A 23,187-nucleotide genomic window follows, 5' to 3' on the forward strand; every position below is an offset into this window, starting at 1 on the left:
AGTAGTAGTAGTAGTAGTAGTAGTAGTAGTAGTAGTAGTAGTAGTAGTAGTAAAGTTGGAAGGGACCTTGGAGGTCATCTAGTTCAACCCCCTGCTCAGGCAGGAAACCCTATACCATTTCAGACAGATGGCTGTCCAGTCTCTTCTTAAAAACTTCCTGTGTTGGAGCATTCACCACTTCTGGAGGCAGGTTGTTCCACTGGTTAATTGTTCTAACTGTCAGGAAGTCTCTCCTTAGTTCTAGGTTGCTTCTCCGTTTGATTAGTTTCCATCTGTTGCTTCTTGTCCTGCCTTCAGGTGCTTTGGAGAATAGCTTGACTCCCTCTTCTTTGTGGCAGCCCCTGAGATATTGGAACACTGCTATCATATCCCCCCTCGTCCTTCTCTTCATTAAACTAGACATACTCAGTTCCAACAGCAGTTCCTTATATGCTTTAGCCTCCAGTCCCCTATGCTTTAGTCTCCAGTCCTCTTATTTTTATCTACATCTACAAAAAATTATTCTTAGGAGTTCAGAAGATTGGATACACAATTTAACCCTGATTGATGTTCTTATAAACATCATTTATTTTAGATAAGATGGGTGTGCTGCTTTCTCAAAGACAATTAATCTTTTTCAAAGACAATTAATCTTTTCTGAATGAGGGGAAAATGGGTTGCTCATTGCCAACAATATAAAAAATTTACATTTTAAGCTTCCAGAATGGGTAAATTGGATATTGGTAGAATCCAAGAGAAAAGCTGAGGCATAATTACTATACTACATTTGCTTATCAGTCCAACATTGGGAACATTACTTCAGGAAAGCTTTTAGTAAAGTTTCAGAGTACTCTAGTAGTATCGATATGGAAAAAAATTCTTAAGAATGGACTAAACACTTTCCTTTTTCATAATAATTTACCCCACCTTTGCTGTAAAGCAACACTTATGAGGTTTTACTTCATATTGTTCTTCCCTAGAATGATCTGAAAATATTCATATTACAATATTAATTCATTTTTAATAAAGAGATAAGAGATCAGTATAATGTGCAACATACAATATGCTTTTACAGTGATATTGACCACAAAGAGGCAGTATGGGATCAATTTCATCCTTATTATGACTTGTCGGACATCTGTAGCCAATTCTTTTTGTGGGGTTAAAATCCTCTACAAAGATTTGAATGTATGAACTATTGCATTTTAGATGAGTAGGAAACCAGTTCCATAATGCAGGTGTCCCCAACTCCTGGTCAATGGACCTGTACTGGTCCGCAGCCCATTGGGAACCAGGGCATGCAAGCAGCAGTTGAGGCACGAAGCTTCAGAATTAGGTTGTACAGAATTAGGTTGTGTGCATGAAACCATCCTCCCCCCCCCACCCCGCCACTACTGCCATTGCTGTCGCTACCAGTCCATGGAGCCAGAAAGATTGGGGACCACTGCCAGAATGCCTTCTGGTGGTCAGTATTACTGAAAATACCATCCAGGATATACCCTTTATATAAACAGATAAATTTCCCCCTCCAGTATGGATGGGAGATAAGGTTAAAGTCATGTAAAATCTATGTGGGGCCATGGCAGAATTTAACATCGGTGGCACTCTAAAATCTTTTACAGTGGCATTAGAAAAAGAAAGTTTAAAGATCAGAAAAAGGAAACATGTTGAGCTACATTTATGGGCTGAGTTTACTTTAATTTAGCATAGCTCTGTCTTTATTTTATGTTGTGTCTCTGATTAATGAAAAGATATTTCATTTTCCAGTCATCAGAAGACAGATATGTCAAAAATGCTTACCAGTGGATGGTCCCCTTCCTACATCGGTGTGAAAATGAGTCTCCAGGCATTGCTAATGAGCTTCTCAGAGAGTACTTGGTAACATTGGCAAAGGAAGACCTGACATTCCCTTTGAAAATATTTGAACATTCTAAACCAGTAGTAAGTTCCTTTTATTGTTTAGGGGTATAGAAAACTATTTAATGAACTAATATGAAAAAAGGGTATCCAAATATTTGTTAAATGGCTAATGGCATCCTAGAACTTGGAATTAGGCATTGCCATTGAGGCAACTCTTTAGGTGAAGCAGATTTTATCAGTAAAAACCAAAGTTCTCCAAAATGAGATTTTCTTCTCAGCATGTGGACACTTGCCCAGAAGATTTCAAGAAGTCTCAAGTACCCATAATAAACTTCCATCAGTATCAGCTTCTCTTGTAAGTGAAGTGCCATTTCAGACAATTTGTGCAGTCCTAATTTTAAGTAGCCTTGTGAATGAACTTAATGAGCACAAAGGAATCCAATGAGAGTGTCAGAGTTGCAATCTTACATAGCTAACCTGGTAGAAAATGCAATTGAACTTGGTGGGACTTAGTTCTCAATAGATTATATTGTCAGTCTTAATTATTTTACATGAAGCACTTGTTCTGAATGTAATTGCTGAATTGTGAAATACAGGGACTGGAAAAATAAAAGAGATTAAGGGATCTTTATAGCAACTTCTTGGTACAGTGCTTTATAATTCTCCATTTTGAGTGGCTTCTTGTTTTGATAATTATTTTTTTTATTTTGTGGGCAATATACAGTTATAGAATGGCTGCAAGCAGTAGTGGAGGGAAACTTAAACTGTAGTATATATTAATGCTATTTATGTAAGAAAGTAACACATAGTTAAGTTAAAAGCTTTATAATTAGAAATACTTTCTTTTTATAAATTGCCTGATGAAAACACAATTTAGAAGGCTTTCAAAACGAAGTAAACTAAATTGAACATCCTCTCCTGATTCCTGTGTTCATTACTGAGCTTCCATTATGGGTAGTATGAATTTCTAAAATACCAAATTGAAATTTTGAATTTGTTTTATAAAGATCTTACTAGGTTGACTATACAACTGTAATGACACTACACAGAGTATTGTGCAGAGTATTAGAGTACTGAGATACTAGAGACATTAACAGCAAACTGACAAACACTCTGGAACATAGCAATGTTTCTCTCTTAGAATCAGCAAAAAATAATTTCAGATCAACTTCTGTTAATGATGAGTGCTTTAGAATGTATCTACAGCTGCAAACGTGATGACCAGCTTTCTCTGTGCTATGATATCTTAGAATGTCTCCCTCAAAGAGGTCTGGGGTGAGTATTATCATTCTTGAAACATTGAGTATTGTGGGATGATTTAAAAAAACTACTTTTGCCATCATTAATACCTATGAGATATCCACAGTTATTTATATAAATTTCACTATCTGAAGGATGATGTGACTTATAGTGACTTATATAATTTTATATAATCATCATCTGACCATGCTTTATTTTAACATCACCTCTTTGTCTAGAAAGCTTCAGATTGGCAGGTGACAAATTGCTGGTTTTAATTCTCTCTGTAAAAGACCAGATGAGAGCTTGTTGTAGAAGGATTGAGAAATAAAATATTTAAAATTCAATTTGGATTTGCTAAACTCAGTTTAAATGCATATTTCCTGGAATATCCAGTGGTCCCAGGGAGTAGTGGAATATAATGCTACATGTATGATCTTTTTTGAGAGAAGGCTGTACAGAAATTTTATTTCAGTGGCAAAGCATGTACATTATAGGTCAACAATCTTAGTTTCTTCATCATCACCAGCAAGGATGAGAAAGATCCCACATTGAAGCTAAGTAGAATTGATGTCAGCCACTCCTAAATGGATTGATGGTCTAACTCTGTTTAAGGCAACAATTTGAACATTAAGAGAACTAGCCTCTGCAGGCCCTTATATAGGTAGTGTAATTTGGTAATGGAAGGAAGTACTTCCAGTGTCATGAACAGTGAATTTAATAAATAAACTATGATTATTTTAGTCCCAGCAAATCTGGATGATGCTGGCCCTGGGTTTTTAGTCCTATTTCTTCACTGACATTTTTTATTGTGATATATTCAAATTTCCTATATCTTTTCCAGCCTCGAAACAGACATTGCCAATAATCTTCACAATAAAGTTGATGAATTGGAACAAATTCTTAGGTAAGAAGTTCCTTTCTTAATCTATATCTCTCACTACTTTAACTTTATTAGTTCAGTGTTTATTGGATTAGTTCTGAAGTCCAGGTTTGTGAGGATAAAAAAGGTCCATAGGGCAAGTATTATTGTAATCATCACTGAAATTACTCTTTGGGCCATGATGTAGCTATGTGAGAGAAAACAAAGTGCTTGGGAGGAAGAATGTCTACAATTGAGTAATTTCTCCATGTTGATCAGGGCAAGAACATTTCCAAGTTTTAGATTCATTAGGAGCCTACAACAGACCATGTCAGCCATTTTGTTATTCCATTTAAAAGTCACAGTGGTTAACAATTTTAATCTGCATGGAAAGTAATCTGTTCAAGACAGAGGTATTACACAGAACCCTTCCTTCTTCATATCAGAATGCCAGGTCTAGTGTATGTTGTGCTTCATCCATAGTACCAAGAATGAGTTTGTACAGACCATTGGCGTCCATATCATATATTAAATCTGAGCTATTCTTGATTGACCAAACTTAGCAGCGAAGTTATTATCAACTTGAAAAACTATTGTTCAGATTGCCTTAGCTGGTTAACTAAAAAAGGTAGATGATTAATCTGTTCTTCATGAGAATCCATCCACTATCCTTTCCACACTCTAAATTGAGAGATGGCAAATTAAAAATGTGTATGAATTGTGGCATCTAGAGTGTAACATGCATTATGGTGTTCTAATGCCATTCATGCTTAGGGAATCCCAATGATTTACAATGCAACAGCCTTTAATAAATTTATGCAAACATATTCAAAAAAAGTAAGGTGGTATATGTGGTTTGCAGCACCACTTGGTCAATATCGTACAGATTATTCATTTTGTACATATTGCATTTAATTTCTGCCAAGAAAGAAGAGGGTGTTTTTATGTGTCACAACCATAAAAATAAATAAAATATTGTGTTTTTCTTTTAAGAGAAAGTCTTTCTCTTTTGTTTGGGACTCTTAGCGATATAATTGGGAAGAACTATATGGTTCAATTGATGATATTTTTTGACAATTATTGCAGTGTATCAGAACATTTGGAAAAACATGGACTCCAGAAACCTGTATCCTTTGTAAAAGACACAAAGAACAGTCCAGAAGAAGCACAGAAACTAATGATAAGATTGACTCGGCACATAGCCAAAAAGTGAGTACAGGCCACTGTTCTTAGTGGTAGTGAATCTGTATAACTAACTTTGTTTCCACTTGTAAGTTTGAAATAAATACTATTCAGCATTTGAAATAATAAATAATTATTAATATTAGGAAAATTGGTATTAAACCTCACTCTTAATGCCTAGAGTTTGTTCAAGTTGCGGTCTACTGATGATTATACTATGAATCTTATTTATGATGTCGCAATACCCATATAAAAGAGTTAAGAGATTGTATCATAATGTCATAGTCCCCTTTAATTTTGCAACTTAATTATGTGCTTTATAAATGTTGATATTTTTATCTCTCTTAAAAGGCAGCCTTCTGTTAATGAGAAGTACTGGATGGGATTATTGCAAGATATGCTGGCTATGCAGAAAAATGTTTATAGTTGTTTAAGACCAGACACATGCTATGAGGTAATTGTTTCTTTTTCCCCCCAGTGTGCAGTAAAAGATACTTTACAATTTTATACTTCTTTGTACTAACTCTGTTTATATACTCCTAAATCCAAACAATGGAAGGAGAACTTAGTCTAGAGTTATCTCAGTATTTATTTTATCCATTTAAATCCTACAGTATTAAGTTTTCTTAACTATTTTAGCAATAAGAAAAAATTTGTAAAGCTAAAATTTATGATATAAGTAACTTGGAGTGTTAAAGGAACATCTTTCGTGATTGGCTTTTAAACAGAAGTTTGAATCAGCTTGCTACTGGGGTCTTCTAGGAATGAGCAATTCCTAACTGAATATTATTTAGTTTATTTTCAGAAAATTGTAACCAAGAAAATGGCTATGGTTATAGTAGTTGTAAAGAGTGGAACCTACATTTTAAGGATATTAAAACAAACATAGATAAACCTATTGGCTCTTTGTCTGTAAACATATGCAAAAAATTCTTTTTCTTGAAGCAAACTGAAGAGGAAGAATTTTTTAAGTAAGGATGCTGAATAAATAAGGCTGCTATTCTTATTTGGGACAATACACTTTACTGTTCTTGATAAAAATACGTTTCTCGGATTTCTAAGAAAAGCCAATATTTTAGCTTATCCAAAGCAAGAGGATTTCCCCCCACCGCCCAGTTAAGAGGATTAAAAACAGCTTTAGCAAAGATTCTCTGAGACTTTATAATGCTTTTTTCTGACTACTTTGAAAAATCTGAAAAAGAATAGGGAATAGATGATGGCTTTAGACCTGAAAAGCACATTTCAAATACCAACTTTGAAGTTTGTTGTTACTGATAGACTGGGCTATCAGTATCCTGAAGCATAGCCTGCATTCGAATAAAACCTAAACAAACAAACAATTAAATAAATAATGCAAAACCTCTTAGAATTCTGCATTATTACAAATGCTTCCAGTGGAGACCACTTATATGTCCAGTTTACCTGTAGTCTAGTAATGTATTTGAAATATAGAATTCGCCTTTTAGCCTATTTGGACTAAATAAAATTGAGGGACTGTAATGAGAATCTCTGATTATTTTAGACCAGTAACTGCACTTGGAATAGCTGGAGTGTTTTTTCTGTATACTGCCACAAAGGGCATAGTGGGAGAGACCAGTTAAAAAGCATTTGTTTCCCAGGAAGCTACTAGTGAGATTTGTACCTGCCATTTCTTTTAGCTTTTTCCAAATATTTTCATTCTATTTTCAAAATAGGGGAATACCTTTACAAAAGAACTGTTTACAGTGTTCTTATTTTTTAAAAAAATTCTTACTGGATTATGGGCCTTTGAGAAAATGAAAATTATACAAGAGGCCTATACAATTCTTTGCAATATTTCAGTTTCCTATAGTTAAAATTTAAAATTTAAAAAAAAAATCTTAAAGAAAGAATTAGAGGTAGTCCTTGATTTACACCATTGAGCTCAACATTTCCGTTGCTAAGGAAGGCAGTCGTTAAGTGAATCATGCTCCATTTTACAACCTTTTTGCCACAGTTGTTAAGCCAATCACCTGTAGTTATTAAGTGAATTTTGTGTCTGTGAATCTGGCTTCCGCCATTAACTTTGCTTGTCACAAGCTGGCTGGGAAGGTCTCAAATGGTGATCAGGTGGCCTTGGCACAGTGCCACCATCATAAATACATACCAGTTGCCAAGCACCCAAATTTTGGTCATGTGACCATGGGGATGTTGAAACTGTCATAAGTGTGAGAACCGGTCATAAGTCACTTTTTTAATGGTCATTAAATCAGTGGCTGTAAATTGAGGACTATTATTGTGACAACTGGAGAGAAATATTTGTAGGTACTTTAAGGGTACAACATCTGATATCCTGGTAAGTTTAAAAAGAATATTCACAGCCATAATGGTCTGTCTAGACAGAAACCTTCCTGTTTTCTTCCCAGAGGTCCTGCCTGCTTCCTTGATTTCAGGGATTTGGTTTTGCAATTGGGAATTATAAAAGCTAGACTTTCTGTCTTAAGTAGAGCGACATACTTTTTCTTATCTTTTTCACTAAGGTAAAAAAAAAAAGTTTTTATGCTGTATGTTAAAATGCTTTGTCTTAGAAGCCTTAAAGTATAGATCCTGTTGAAGTGAGGCTTAGTAATAAATAATGCTGAACTTCAAAACCCTTCTTGACTGCAGTTCCAAGACTTTAAACATGGTTACAATCTGTGTTAACATAAGCTTTAACATCCTGATTCAGCGGGGGTTATGTTGTGCATGTAGATAATGGAATAGAATTCATGCTAGAGAGAAGAAGAGTTGATGGAGGGAGTAGAATATCCCATTCTTAAATATAGATTGGGGATGTATTATCTCACAGAGTCTTCCGCTTCCCACCCCTCAGTATTTCAGTCAACTTTTCCACACACTGATAAAACTTTGAAGCTGTGTATATTTTTAATTAGTAAAAAAAAACCTTTAGCTACTTTAGTCTATTTGGGAAAATGTTTAAGAAACACATTAGTAGGAGATAACCAGTTTTGACTTTTAGAATTGCTTGTTTTTATAAAGCTCTGCATTTTTATATTAAGGCTGTATTCTTATAAACGACTGTAAAATTCGCAAAGAGATGAAAAATTGTAATTTCTTAACTTACAGAAAGTCTGAAATGAAATTTCTACTAAACAAAAGGAAGATAAATAGCTTTTTGCATCAGTGTTATGTATGTTGAATGGTTTACTGAGCAGAAGGTTCATTTTTAATAATGTTACTCAGAGTGTATATAACACTTTGATAGATGCCTTCCTGTTTGCATTTAAAGTGAAATGCAAAATACAGTTTGTGCAGAAAATTGTGTAGTATGTTCAATAGGAAATTAGAATGAACTGTGAATTATAGAAGAACACAGGTTTTTAAATATGTCTAGTTTGCCAGCACGCTTTCTTGTTTATTATATTGTACAGCAGAGGCCCCCAATCTTTTGGGCACCAGGGACCGGTTCTGTGGAGAACATTTTTCCCATGGACCAGAGGGGGTATGGTTTCATGTGCTGCTTGCATCCAGCGGATGGGGCTTCACTTGTTTGCAAGGCCCAGTTGCTGGTATGCTGTAGCCCGGTGCCAGTCCACGGACCAGGGGTTGGGGATCCCTGTTGTACAGTACTTGCATTAATTTTTGTATAACTTATATTTAAGAAATTAAAACACTTACATTTTCATATTATAGTCAGTCTTATTTAGATTATAGGGTTTATTCTGAGAGATAGTCAATCTCTATGGCTCTTGAAAAATGTTGAAATTGTATAAACTTGTATAAAAATTACAAGAGTAAAATTAGATTTTGTTTTGTGGGGATGCATACGCACACAAACACACATCTAAATGTATCAAGAAAAACAATGTTACATTTGTGTCTCTTATTGCAAGATAAAGGCTAGACTTTTTATAGGAATGCCATGCTGAAATGCTTATAAAGTGCATTTTTATTATCATAGTTCATGAAAAACTATGTGGTTCTTTTTATTTTGAAAGTTGCTTCTACAGTAGGCTTATCCAAAATACAAAAACAAATTTTCTTGTTGACTAGTAGCATATTTGTACTACATATGGGTTCCTTATGAAAGGAAAAAAAAAGGGGGGGGAGAGGAGAGAGAGAATGAGAATATAATCTCCAAATATATCTATCAGTTCCTATAATGGTAGATGGAACCTTGAAGAAAGCCACAACCAAGATAGCAGGCAGTTAAAAGAAATCTGATTCCAGGGTAGAAAGGTAATTTGAGAAAGCATCTTAGACTTGACTTATCCCTCGTTCCCATGAAGATAAAGAGACAGAGGATTAACAGTAAATTCTCTGCAGGTTCCCATTATATAGAGGAATTAGACAAAGATGTCTACTTTCACCCTTGCTGTCTAATATTTATGTGAAACCCTAGGCTTGTGCTATTATGCAATGTAGAGAGATTTACAGAATAGTACATAATTCAATTGAATATAAACTGGTTTTATTTGCAGATGACATTCTTCTTTTTAGAAATAAAAAGTGTGTTGATGCAAATGATAGGTGCCTTTAGTAAAATAGGATATTTTACTAACTGGTCCAAAAGTCTATGGAGATTCTCAGTCATCCAAGTAATGGTTGTCCCAAAGGTGCTGAACTGAAGAAGCTTCTTGGATGAGAAGGAGAAATGTCTTCAAGGAAAAACAAAGAAAGTCCAGTTGCCTTTTGAAAAACACCTTTCAAACAACTGATCCAAACAGAGTTGATGCCAGTAGGAAAAAAATTAGTTACCCCATCCATTTATCAATATTCAGTATTTGTATCCAATCCATTAAATGTTTAGATAGATAGATAGATAGATAGATAGATAGATAGATAGATAGATAGATAGATAGATAGATAGATAGATAGATAGATAGATAGATAGATAGATAGATAGATAACTCAGTAATGTGTAATATAAATAAGGTATAGAAAGAGATATTTTCAGATAAGGATAGATAGGTGTCATTAAACCTCACCCTTTGGAGAAATGTGAATGCTCTCAAAATGAATATTATTCCCAGGTTAATTTATATCCTGAAAGGAATTCCTGTCCAAATATCTGGAAAATATTTTCAAAAAGTAAACTCTTTGTTTAAAAAATTATGGAATTATCTATTCTAAGAATATCTTTTGGTGAAAATGCAATGATCAATTAATGAAGGAGGATTTGGTTTTCTGAATCAAAAAGCTTACCTTTTGTCAAGTATGAAATACTGGAAGCCAACCATTGTTATTTTTTTTTTCAATTTGGACAAATTTGGAATATACATCTATAGCACCTTTGTTGGGTGTATCATATTAGGATATAAATACAGTCAACTCTAGTATCTCTGGAAAAATGTATATTAATTAGAAAACAATGGAATGTGTAATAAAATGATCCTTTTTCTCATGCTAAATTGACTTTTTTGGAAAATCCAACATTAAATATTGTGAAAAAGATAGTTACATGAAAAATTGGTGGAAAACAGGGATATTGACTTTGGACCAGTTGATAGCTGATGATAATGAATTTTTAACATTGGTTGGAAATTGTTTGGACCAACCACATTTTTATCTTCAAGACACCTGAGATATTAGAACAGCTGATTAAATCCTTTAAAACTAAAAAACCTACTATTAATTTCTATAGACATTTGTTATCAAATATAGAGCTAGTTTGGTCTAGTGGTTAAGGCATCAGACTAGAAACTGGAAGACTGTGAGTTATAGTCCCTCCTTAGGCATGAAAGCTGATTGGATGATCTTGGGTCAATCTCTCTCTGTCAGCCTAATTCACCTTACATGGTTGTTATTGTGAGGAAAATAGGAAGAAGGAGTATTGTGTGTGTTTGCTGCCTTTAGTTATTTATAAAAATAATAAAGGTGGATGTAAATAAATACATTTAAAAATTAACACAGATCAATAAATCAATTTGATATGCAGACACTTAGAAATGATTGGAATAAAGAATTAGACAATGCTTTGACAATGGCAGAATGTCTTAACGTTTTAACGTCTTAACGTTTACCTCAAAAAAATAATGTTTGGAATTTTTTTGCCTTCATTATTTCTGTATTATATGAAAAGGATTCTTCAGGATAGAATTTTCTTGAGATACAATAAGGAAAATGCTTCTTTAAAACATGATTTTAGAATGTTTACTATGTTTGGGGAGAAAGAAGTGGACTACATAAATGTCGCTGTGCAATGAAACTAAAATTTTCAGAGGATAATATTCTGTTAAGTTACATACCTAATATGTGAAACTTAACAACTGGACATCATAAATGGATTTGTGTCCATACTATAGCTAAAAGGCAGATATTGCAACATTGGAAAGATAAATGTACCGTATGGCCCCATTTATTCAATTACTAAATTTATTCAGTGGGTTGAAGGCATGATTATATTTGCTGCTTATGAGCAGATTGCCTTTAGGTGTAGATTTTGTATGGGGAATTATAATAAAATAGGGGACACCTTTATACAAAATACAGTGTGTTAAAAAAATAGATTGTTATGTTAGCATAATATACTAATGTTTGCACTAGATAATTATATATAGAATTGAACTGTATATTGTAACAACATATAGATTGATAGATGATAGGTACATTTAATTTTATATTTTCTCTTATATGTTTTCACTTATATTTTAACAACACATACGGGTTTTTTTTTGGGATATGTCTCTTTGTGTTTTTGTTCCTTTTGATTTTTTCTTGTTCTCTTATTTTATATATATATATATATATATATATATATATATATATATATATATATATATATATATATGAAAAGAAAGATAAAGGGGAGTAGGGGAAAAGCACATTTTTATTTGCACAATTCTGTTACTATAACCCTATAATAAAGGTAGTATTATCTTATATGTCCTTGGATTCCAAGTTTTGTCTGCCTTGGGGTTCTGACAATAATTTTGTTGGTTCTTCCCCCAGGCACTGGTGGGGGGGAGATGGGAATTCCAGGTTGGGAATTGAGTTCAGTACATGTATATTTCGAGTAGGAGTGTTATGGTGCCTTGGTTTTTTATCTTATTATATTTTGTTATTTTTCTCTGTTGCTGTTGTGAACCTGCCAGGGTTATTAATATAAAGTGGGCAGTCATATGAATCTTTTAAATAAATAATGTACAATAAACAAATCAGATTGAGCCTTGTTTTAGGAAGATTTCTTAAAACAATTATATTGATGTACATGTATCTGAAAGCTGTCCTATGCTGTCTATTTCAGCCTCTATATTTAAGAGTTTAGCAAACATAAAAACATTCTATGATATTGATTGTGTTTTATTTTGTAGATTTTTACTGAAAGTCTTCTATGTTCAAGCCTGCTGGAGAATATCCATTTAGCTGGGCAAATGATGCATTGCAGTGTTTGGTCAATAGATCCCCCCGTTTCTAAAGGAAAAATGCAATGCAGAATCAGCTATGAGAAAAGCATTGAATTAGTTTTGGCTGCTAGCCGAGAGTATTTCAATTCTTCAACCAATCTGACTGATACTTGCATGGATTTGGCCAGGTGATCATATATTTATTCTAATTCTTCCCTCTCTACATTTAAAGTTATGATATTTCTTCGTAAAAAATATATCTTTTACATTTATACTCTGCACCATGTTTTCTTTGCATTTCTAAGACTAAATGTATTTATAGTAATGTTATTAATAGGTTCTGGGAACAAAATTAAATCAGTGTGATGACATAAAAATGCCATAATTTTTAACCAAATTAAAAAGAATGATAACTCTTTAGAAGATAGGAGAGGCTATCTAGAAAACATTGTTATCCTTATTTAATGCTTTTTTCCAGCTGTGCTTGTTCTAAAGATTGAGGTTGATCTTCATTGTTTCTAACACCCCTCCCATTTAGGAACGGAAACTTGTTCCAAAGACTCAGTGGCATTACGAAGGTTTCTGGACACATTTCCTAGTATTTGAGCTAAAGAGACTAGAATGTATTGACTGAGCTGAAAGGTGAAAGGTTTATATGATTTGAAGAGATCCCAGAATACTGGAAAAATACAAAAATCTGTTAACATAATTTTACTTGGAGAAAAATTTAGTCTTAATTTTTTTCCCTTTTTTAAAAAAGATCCTGCTTACAGCTCATTACAGACTGTCCACCTGTTATTCAAGAGGAACTAGATCTTATTCGTTCTCTTAGTTACTTTGAAGAATTTGGTGTGAAAATTTTACCATTACAAGGTACAGTTTAGCTCTTATCATCTCTATCTCATTTGTGTTCTTTATAGCAATTTTTAAGTACTAGCCTTAAGGTTTCATATTTGTGCAAGTATTAGGTACAATCATTGCATTTCTGTACTCTTGTATAAATAATCTAATTGGCTCAGTTATTTGCAAAAAGAATATATTTTTGAAGTCTCATTAAATTTAACGAAAGACTGAGGTATATGCCTCACTTACATCATTGTAATTTATCTTGGTTGGATTTTACCAACATTTCCTTTTTGGAATATATTGCTCAATGTCCCCCTAGCCTTTACATTAAAACATTTAGGTTATATTATTAAAACCTAATAAAGCAAAACGAAGCTAAAGAATATCCACTGTTCTCCATGGCTTATCTTCAATCTGACCATTTAATCCTAATGTTATAGTTGCATCTTCCTTTCCCAGCCACTTTGGAATCTAAAAACCCACATTTTTAAAATCCAAAGTATTTCTCATATTAATTAGCATAGTCTACAAGAAACTTACTCACTACCATAATATGACTAAATCTAGTTTATACAAAACCAATTACTACTATATCCCCCCTAAAATATACATACATTACCTGTAAATTCTTATGTCTACCGCAGCTATATCATGACTTTGAATCTTTAAACCTGTCAATCATTTCTCTTGGAGGATCTCAACAACTTCATGTAACCATTGGTGTCATCTCCATCATCTCAGCTGGTTCATTCTTGCTTCATTTACTTGTTTTATGATTCTTTCATTCTTTCTGTATGACCAAAGCACCTCTGTACCCCTTTCATACTCTTTATTTACTTTTGTATTTAATCCACATTTATCATTAATTTATTCTTACCCCTATAGCTTCTTATTTATGTTTTTAAATAATCAATTCCTGTGCATTCAATTTAACTTCCACTTTTCTGCATTTTACCTGCCTTGATATTATCAGATATTCTCATATACAGTATCATCAGTCAGGTCAGTCATACTTAATGGTACATTTTTTGTTATTGTTGTTTTGTTCTTCCACTTTCTATTTATTTGGGGGAAAAAACTTTCAGGAGTTTTTGATGCTTCTGTTATTTGAAAATGACTAATGTTACTATTGCTTAAAAAATCTGTTTAATTTAATGAGTACAGAAGGCCATTAATTACAGTGTCAGCTGTAGTGTATACAAAAACATTTTTAAAACTAGATTGCATATCATTATGTATTTCTTTTTACACTTTAAAAACAGGCCACCATACAAAAGATAAAAAGAAAGATACCGCCTGCAGGCTCATAAACTAAATACGGAATATGAAAATCCAAAATTATTTATCATGGAAAATCAATATTAACTCTGATCAAACAGAGTGGAAACTAAGATGATCCTCCTGGGTTGGGCTGTACTATCTCATATTTCATGTTTTCATATTTTCAGTGTTTTGAAAAGAAATAAAGATTCCACTATAACATGATGATTTTTATCCTCCAAAGATAGAAGATGCCCATTTATAAGATATTTCCTAGAGTAACATATTTCTCCACACGAATGAAGGTGTTCAATTGTGCTTTAAATTTGGGTTCCTCACAGCATTTGAAAAGAGTATTTTGCAATGCACATCAGTGTGAAAGAGGCAGTTTTTGAAGTAGCCAAATAGCTTTTTCCTCAGCTGTTCAGCTGCTTCTCACATTTCTCCACATGCATATATGTATATAACTGATCCGCTTCTGGTTCATAGTCCCAGCTAAAGTGTTGTCTGTGCCTTCAAAACAATCACACTGAATCTCCCAGAGGATGTTTAAGCTTTAGCACTTCACAATAAGATGCTTCACTTGCACCAACAAGGTTTATGAAATACCAGTTTGAATGCTTTGCATAGGCCTACTTTAAATATACATTTACATTTATAGCACTAATGAACACTTTACAAGTATCTGCCTCAAATACAATTTTATTGCATTTCTTAATAAACATATTTTCTCTCCAGTGCGCTTGTGTTCTGATCGACTCAGCCTTATCAAGGAATGTCTCTCTCGGCTGCCCACAAACTATAAGCAATCTGCCAAGTTTTTGGGACTTGCAAATTTGCTGAAGGTTGCAGGTAAAATCAAATATCATTCCTAACTTGTGTTGGTTGGTTGTCACAGGCTGTTTTATCTATATCCAGTGTCAGTGGGCTCCCAAAGCTCCAGAGAGCCAACACAACCCCCCTTGGCCATTAGGCAACCCAAACACAAGTACACAATGGGAAATACTCACAGTTCCTTCTCACACACTTCCCCAGGTCTACTACTATTCCTATTACTAGTATTAGTCTACTACAGTTTGTGAGCCCTACTGCTACAGAACCTTATTTCTGTCTGTTAGCCTTAGGCTGCTTCCAGTGGCTCTATTCACACAAAGTAACAGAAACCACTTCCCCTGTCACTCTCAGAACAACTCTGATACACCAATTACTTCACCACAAACAACAACAGCCAGCTACTTTTCTGCTCAGCTCCTAGCTGGGCTAGCTAGGCAGAGGTCTTAAAGGGACAGAGCACCATAAGCCCAGGTGCTAGCTGACTTTCAGGCAGCCTGCCCTCTCACATATAGACTATTCGTTTAAGGATATTGTTTATTTAGAGATTCTAAATTGTCTTCAAAAATGCTTAAATTATATTCAAAAATTATATCATTGTTAACCATTGTAACCTTTTTACATAAAATATCAATGAATTTAGTTCAGTTGATTTAATTAGACAGCCCTCCATCACCAGCAGAATGTAAAGCAGCTAAAATACATTTGCTACCTACATTCAGTCTGTAAATCTTTCTATTACTTAGGAAATTATAATTATCTATTTTGTGCAAAAGCAATCTAGTTTGCCATATTTAAAATGTAAGTTTATTTGAATACTCTTTGTGTTGTCAATAAACTATGGAAGGGTTCTTTTAATGATCCAGTGTTTCTCAACCTTGACCATTTTAAGGCATGTGGACTTCAACTCCCAGAATCCCACAGCCAGCAACACTGGCTGTGGAATTCTGGGAGTTGAAGTCCACATGCCTTAAAATTGTCAAGGTTGAGAAACACTGTAAATCAGTTTCAGAAAACCATTTGATATATATTGCTCTCATTTTCCCCCCTGTCATTACCAAGATAAAAGAATGATATATCTGTTTTATTCTCAGGTTGCTCTGTTACCACTCTCACAGTGCTTTGCTATTTAACATACAGAAAACACAAGTTCCTGACCTGCAGTGTATACACTCCTGTCATTATAAAGAAGGAATTCTTAATCTCTACGGTTGTAAATCTTAATGTGTAAAGCCAAGGAGGCTTTTAAAAAGGAAAATGATAGAGTGTAGTATGTAGTTGTGAGAGTAAAAGTAGGAGTGTATTAAACTTAAGTTTTGAATTAGCCTTATTGATCAATGAAAAATTCCACTGTCTCAGAATATCATTTCATACCGTTTGCTGATAAATGTATAGAAGTCCCAAGTAACAATTTCAGGTGGGCACTGTGCAAACATCTTAGCTGTGCAAACATCTTAGCTAAAAGAAGTTGGGGCTTTTTGCATACACAGTATCTCATACATATATGTATATTAAATTATGAGCTGCCTGATTCCTTTGTTAATTGTTATTTATTTATTTTGATTTGTTAATCAAATTTATATAGCCAGCCGTCTCACCCAAAGTGACTATTTTCTCTATTTAAAGAGAAAAATCCATAGTCAACCAATGTTGGTTTTAACAGCATGGCTTTCTATTAAGGCAAACATCTCCTTCTTCTCCTTCTCCAAAACCTGAGGTGGGGAGAACTCTCTCTCTGCCCCTGAATGACAATCCCTCAGCTATCTTGTATTATTATCCTGCCGTATGGTCCTCTTTTTCCTCTTCCAAATTTGCTAATCATTGGCCCTGGTCACCAAAAGTTTGTTCATCGTTTTTGTTAAGCATACTACTTATATGATAATTTGTGAAGTTTCAGATATTTTTTGAAATCTAGTGCAAATGAGATCTTGGGGAGTAGATATGATGGATTTGTGCATAACTGAATAACTATATTGAAAATATCTTTTGAAGTATGCTGAAGTGGTATGAGTAATGAAGAATACAGAGATTCTGAGAATAGAGATTTCTCTACTGCCAGAAGTGAACAAATTAATTCACTGCTGTGATAAACATGAGTGTCAAAGTATGAGCGTACTCCTTTTATTTAACACAGAATTCAAGCCAGTTTTTTATTACAAAAAATAATCATTCAAGTGTCCCCAACCACTTCAGAACCTCTGTATTCTTCATTACTTGATTTCATCTTATAAGATTCTTTATCTCCCTGAGAGAGCATGCTGACTCATTATAATATCTACCTATTTATTTTGAATATCTTCCTAACTCTCACAAAAAATAACTGAGGATGCAAAGCACATTGATAACTCTGGTAACCCCAGTAATCTTTTGCTAATTCTAAAAGTCTGTAATGACTCTTATACTCATACAATGATAGCAATATGTTTCATCTTAAATTGAAACTATAGATCAGTTGTGCACACTAATTTGAGTTTTGGTCTGCAGTCATCCTTAACTTTATAATAGCTTCTTTGAAAAAATAATATGAATCCATTCTATTAAAATTCACTGAAAAATAATCTAAAACATAAAACGCCTGTGGAGATTCTCAGTCATCCAAGTCATAGTTATCCCAAGATGCTTTTTCAGGAGGCAACTGGACTATCTTGTTTTTCTTTGAAGATGTTTTGCAAAACATTTTCAGAAAAACAAGAAAGTCCAGTTGCCTTGTGAAAAAGCATCTTTGGGATAAATAAAACATTAAGTTGCACTTTGTTCCTATTTTGGAGATAGAAAGTATAGCTGGAAAACAGTGTTGGGGGATTATACTCAGGGATTATGGTGCAAGATTTTTTCTCCCAGGCAGCCAAATAACTCAAACTGATATCCATTAAATTCAGCCTTTTTCTTTTTATCAACTAGGCCTGGCCCTGTCTGCTGTTCTCAGTTCTCCCGCATTAAGGAGGACGTTTTGTCCATCTTTTACCATACATTTCAGAAAGTTTCTGAGTTCATTTGAGGCCCAGAACTATTGTGGGAATCCAATTATACTGTACAGAGTTTCATTTTTAATTGAGAGGGGTCAGCCCTCTCATATATTGGGAAATATATGAGAAAGATAGAAATCAATGAAATATTTGAAAAAAGATTTTAACAGCTAAGATTCATGATTAGTTTATATGATCAAAGATTGATTTAAGGGACAAAGGACAATGTAAATTAAGATAAAAATAACAGTCTGCAATTATTTACAAAGAGCTAAAAAAAGCAGGATAAATAAAATATGTTATCATAGAAGCCAACATAGAAGATGCTGAATCAAATTTCAGAACACTAGCTATGTGTTGCAGAAACCTGGAAACCAGTACCTGGAGTTGTACACTGGAAATAAACTAGAAGTTGTACAACTTACATAACACCATAATAATATTTTTTCATAAACATAATCCTACTTCATCTTATTATATTACTTTCAAGAAGTTTCCTGTCTCATCTGTTTATGAAAAATAAGCCCAAGAACTTTCTGCTTTTACTCTCTTTATTAGCTTTCTACAATGTGGTGCCCTGCAGAGATGTTCAGTTGCAATTGTCAGCAACCCATGGCTATTACTGCCAAGGAGTGATATAGAAGCTGGGCTTACCACCACTGGAGAGCATCATGTTATGGGTTATATTCATGAGTGGATTATATTCTCATTATTTTTTACTGACTAAAGTTAAGAGAAATGGGAATTAGACTTCAAAATAAATGTTCATAGATTAATTCTATAATAGATTTTTTTAAAGACACTGTTTCATGGCAGCTTCAAAGATGCTTGGCATCTAGCCTTCATGGAACAGTCCTCAGAAGTAACCTGCCATTCATTTATTGCTTTTTAACCTTGAAAGAATCTGGCATAAATATTGCTCACAGCTGTTTACTAGATGCAGGGATTGCTCTTCGAATCATGAATTATGAAAGTCCTTTTAAAATAATTTTTGTTTCAAAATGACTGTCAGCCTAGGTTGACCAGACAGGAAACATGACCAGAAGAGCTAATTCTACTTTTTTGTAAAGCTACATTAGCAAAATATTGCAAGTATACGTTTCCCACTGTCTCCTTTACAACCTGAGAACTTAGGGAAGGTCCCTTCTGAGCCTTTTGGTTTGCCCATTATGCAGCTGCAGGCTAGGCCATGGCTCAGGAATTCTGGGAATTGAAGTCCACGAGTCATAAAAGAGCCAAGGTTGCCTGCCCCTAGACTAGGCCCTCTCCTGTCTGACCATTCCCTAGGAAGCATCTCTCCGGCTCCTTCCTCAGGGTCTTTCTTACATACCATTATAATTACAGTGACAGTCATAGGTTGATTTTTTTTATATAATTAGTGATTATATATAGTCTTTTTTTCTAGAAGATGAAAATAGGTTTATATTTTGAGTGGTAAACAAACAGATGATCTTATTATTGAGGAAGATCTGAAGACTGTATAGATGTTAGTTAGATTTTGCTGGTTGTACAGTACTTGTACCTTACATGTCATCATGAGAGGATGTTTCCTAAGCACGAGATCTATGTGTCAGAGCATAGAAGAACATGAAAAAAAAATCTATCTATGGTAACAATATAAATAATAAGTTGTGAAGAGGCTTCTGTCCATTTATCAATTGTGTTTATCAGTTGTAATAGCATGACTTCTGTCCTGTATACATCAACTGTATTAGAAGTTACAAAATGTTTTTTTATTCTGATTTCTACGATGTGTTATAATAATAGTATATCCAGAATGTTCTGCACGTCATTGGATGCATTGGCTGTCCCTGTATTCACACTACAATGTTTTACGCCTTACAGTGTTCCCCTTCCCCAGCTGGCATATTAGTTACAATATTCTGGGAATATATTTCCATATATTTACTGATTAATACCTTTGTGATAAGTGATACAGTTGCTTCCTCTGTTCTTAGTATATAAAGTAGTTACTTTATCTTGCCTGGCACATAAGCAGTTTTTCAGAGGAAATACATCTTTCAACTTCGTTACTTCTGTTTTTCCAGAGGTAACTAAGATTATATGCTGTGATTTAGCTTCTTAGAGTTGTTCTTTAATGCCTAAATTTAATTTTTTATTTTACTTACGGAATGTATATCCCAACTTTATGCTAAAAAACTTGCTCAATTGGTAGATGCCAATTTCAGAAATCAGCTTTGAAAACAAATTCCCATTCAGAATAAACAAATCACCTAAATATGCAATAAAATATAATTAAAAATGCACTATTGGTTTCCACTAAAACCTATATCCATAAAATATTACATTATATGTGATTATTTTTTTACTTCTTTATACATAGCACATGCTCCTTCTAATGCTGTGTTCAATTTTTAATGGTTTTATGCACCTGAATTTGAAAAAGGGCACCATCTAAATATTTGCTTGGACAATTATTTTAACTGCTTTTGGTTCTTTAAACAGTAGACAACACAGAATTTTCAGTAGTAAATGTCACTGGGTATCTTGGATAAAGCAGTTCTGCATTTAAATGTCTGGCAACAAAGATGAAAAAACTACTGCATTGTTGAGGCGTATAATTCATTATATTCCTTGTATCTAGTAGTTTAACTTCTTGAAGTGTACCTATGAAATAGCATGTATAAAACTATCATTAGAAATTAATTTCACTTGTATAATTCCTAAATGTTTTAATTTTTTGTGTCCCAAGAAGTATGACGAGTATGTCTGATTAGAAGAATAAGAGCTGATTAATAAATCCACAAAGGATAAAAGTTGGAGGAACTCCATGGTTAGGCCTATAAATTGTGTATGAATATAGGTATAGGCTTTCCTGCCTGAGCAGGGTGTTGGACTAGATGACTTCCAAGGTCCCTTCCAACTTTTTTTTTTTTATTATTATTATTATTATTATTATTATTATTATTATTATTAAATATAATCACATTGAATGATGAAATATCTGCTTGCCATCCTATCAGGATTAACAGTTACTATTAATCAATCAGTGAACATTTGTATAATAAGGAGGATGTACAGAGGATGTTTTGCTGTATTATCTTGATCTGTCACACAAACTCAATTAAGAAAAAGCAATTTCTGCCACATCTAAATATGCCCACATTTCTGACAAATAGAATTAATTGATAAATTTACTGTTTTATTAAATTTGAATTAATTATATCAATTTGGGTTGTCTTAAGTGGTGTGGTGGCCTAGAGGTGGAGCTCTTGCCTTAGAATCAGGAGGTTGTGAGGTAGCAGGAAATATTTCTTTTTCTGGACGCAAAGAGAAAATATCTGCTGTGAATTCCGCTTAGGCATCAGGAAAGGCATCCGGCCAGTAAACACTTAGCTCCATTCAGTCACCCCAACCCCACCCCGATACAAGGGATTACAGGGTCATTAAAAAATAAATAAATTTGGGTTGTTCTTGGAAAGTGGGTAACATTGTCATTTGGTTGTAATGTTGTAAAATAGTGCCTGTCTTATATACTATTAGCCAGTTACTTTTGTTGCTGTCTGTTCCATTTTTAATTAATGTCAGGCACCAGTAAGAATATAAATATATAAATTATTTTGTAGGTGATGACCAGATGGAGAGAAAAGGACAGGTTTTGATACTTTTAGTGGAACAAGCACTCAAATATCAGGATTACAAAGCTGCAAATATGCACTGTCAGGAACTTATGGCTTCAGGTAGAGTATATCTGCACCCCATCCATGTGTACAAATGGTTATAAAAATGATCTTGGGAATTTTCTAGATTGTATAAAATACCATGTTGCCCTCTGCTTTTCTCCTGAAACTTGATCAGTGTCTATTATTTGTTATTTGTGAGGTATCTGTAGATATGCTATGACATCCTTCTGATCTGGAAGATTCTTGTTTTCTAGTACAGAAGCCTTCAAGCCATTCATTGTCTCATTTTTAAATATGGGAAAGGGTATTGTATATTATATTTGTATGTTGTATGTGTATGTTGAGTGAACCATATTGTGATGAGATAGAGTTGGATATTACATCTCATGTGACAGTGAGATGGGCAACGTATAAATTGAATATATAAAATAAAAATACTGTGTAGAAGGAGTTATTGAGGATGGAATGATGAATGAATATAGTTAATACATTATCTATTTCCATTCTGTGTCCTTTTTGTAATATCCATGGCAGGATACTCTAAAAGCTGGGAGGTTTGTAGCCAGTTAGGACAATCAGAAGGATATCAAGACATGGCCGTTCGGCAGCAGCTCCTGGCCTATGCTTTGACACACTGTCCCCCAAGTGCCATAGAATTGCTATTGGCAGCAAGCAATATTCTACAGGCTGAGGTATGTCGCAAATTTCTAAAGCCCTATTTACTGCATGACTAAAGAATAACAAGTTTCATCTTTATGCTAGTAGAACATGGAACTGGACAGCTGCTTTGAATAAAACAGTTAAGTATCAAAACAAAGCCAAAATGGTGTATATGGGTTTGTTTTGCTCCTTGCATAAAATTCTATTTTCAGTCAATAATCTTAAAAAAAAACAGTTTGTTATACTGTACACTAGGCCAGTGATGGCGAACCTTTTAGAGGCCGAGTGCCCAAACTGCAACCCAAAACCCACTTATTTATCACCGGGTGCCAGGTGGGCGTGGCCCACTGGGTGGGCATGGCTGTGGTGGTCATGGCAGATTGGGTGGGTGTGGCCAAGATGGGCGTGGCCACCTTGATGTTGCTCATGGGGAGGGACACCTGTGGGGGCCAGGCAGGGTTGAGGGAGATCCAGGGGGTCTCTGGCAGGTGGGGCAGTGGGCAGGAGGCTTGTCCTGTGGGGTGAGGCGAGGCAAGGCGGGGGTGCCATTGTCA

The 23,187-nt window shown here is 34.2% G+C and overlaps 1 protein-coding gene across 1 annotated transcript in view; it reads left to right on the forward strand.

Moving 5' to 3' along the window:
* The window catches only part of NBAS (neuroblastoma amplified sequence), a gene marked incomplete at its 3' end in the record, with an annotated part of 148,793 nt that overhangs the window by 68,974 nt on the left and 56,632 nt on the right, over window positions 1-23,187 (forward strand). Inside the window, exons 25-34 of the mRNA XM_015816358.2 lie at window positions 1,747-1,920; window positions 2,981-3,114; window positions 3,923-3,985; window positions 5,027-5,149; window positions 5,474-5,576; window positions 12,394-12,614; window positions 13,187-13,299; window positions 15,271-15,384; window positions 21,917-22,030; window positions 22,508-22,665. Of these exons, the coding sequence (XP_015671844.1) occupies window positions 1,747-1,920; window positions 2,981-3,114; window positions 3,923-3,985; window positions 5,027-5,149; window positions 5,474-5,576; window positions 12,394-12,614; window positions 13,187-13,299; window positions 15,271-15,384; window positions 21,917-22,030; window positions 22,508-22,665 (1,317 nt within the window). The remainder of the gene's footprint in view (window positions 1-1,746; window positions 1,921-2,980; window positions 3,115-3,922; window positions 3,986-5,026; window positions 5,150-5,473; window positions 5,577-12,393; window positions 12,615-13,186; window positions 13,300-15,270; window positions 15,385-21,916; window positions 22,031-22,507; window positions 22,666-23,187) is intronic.

Source organism: Protobothrops mucrosquamatus, unplaced genomic scaffold, assembly GCF_001527695.2.
Source record: "Protobothrops mucrosquamatus isolate PMUCROS unplaced genomic scaffold, P.Mucros_1.0 scaffold436, whole genome shotgun sequence".
Lineage (NCBI taxonomy): Eukaryota > Metazoa > Chordata > Lepidosauria > Squamata > Viperidae > Protobothrops > Protobothrops mucrosquamatus.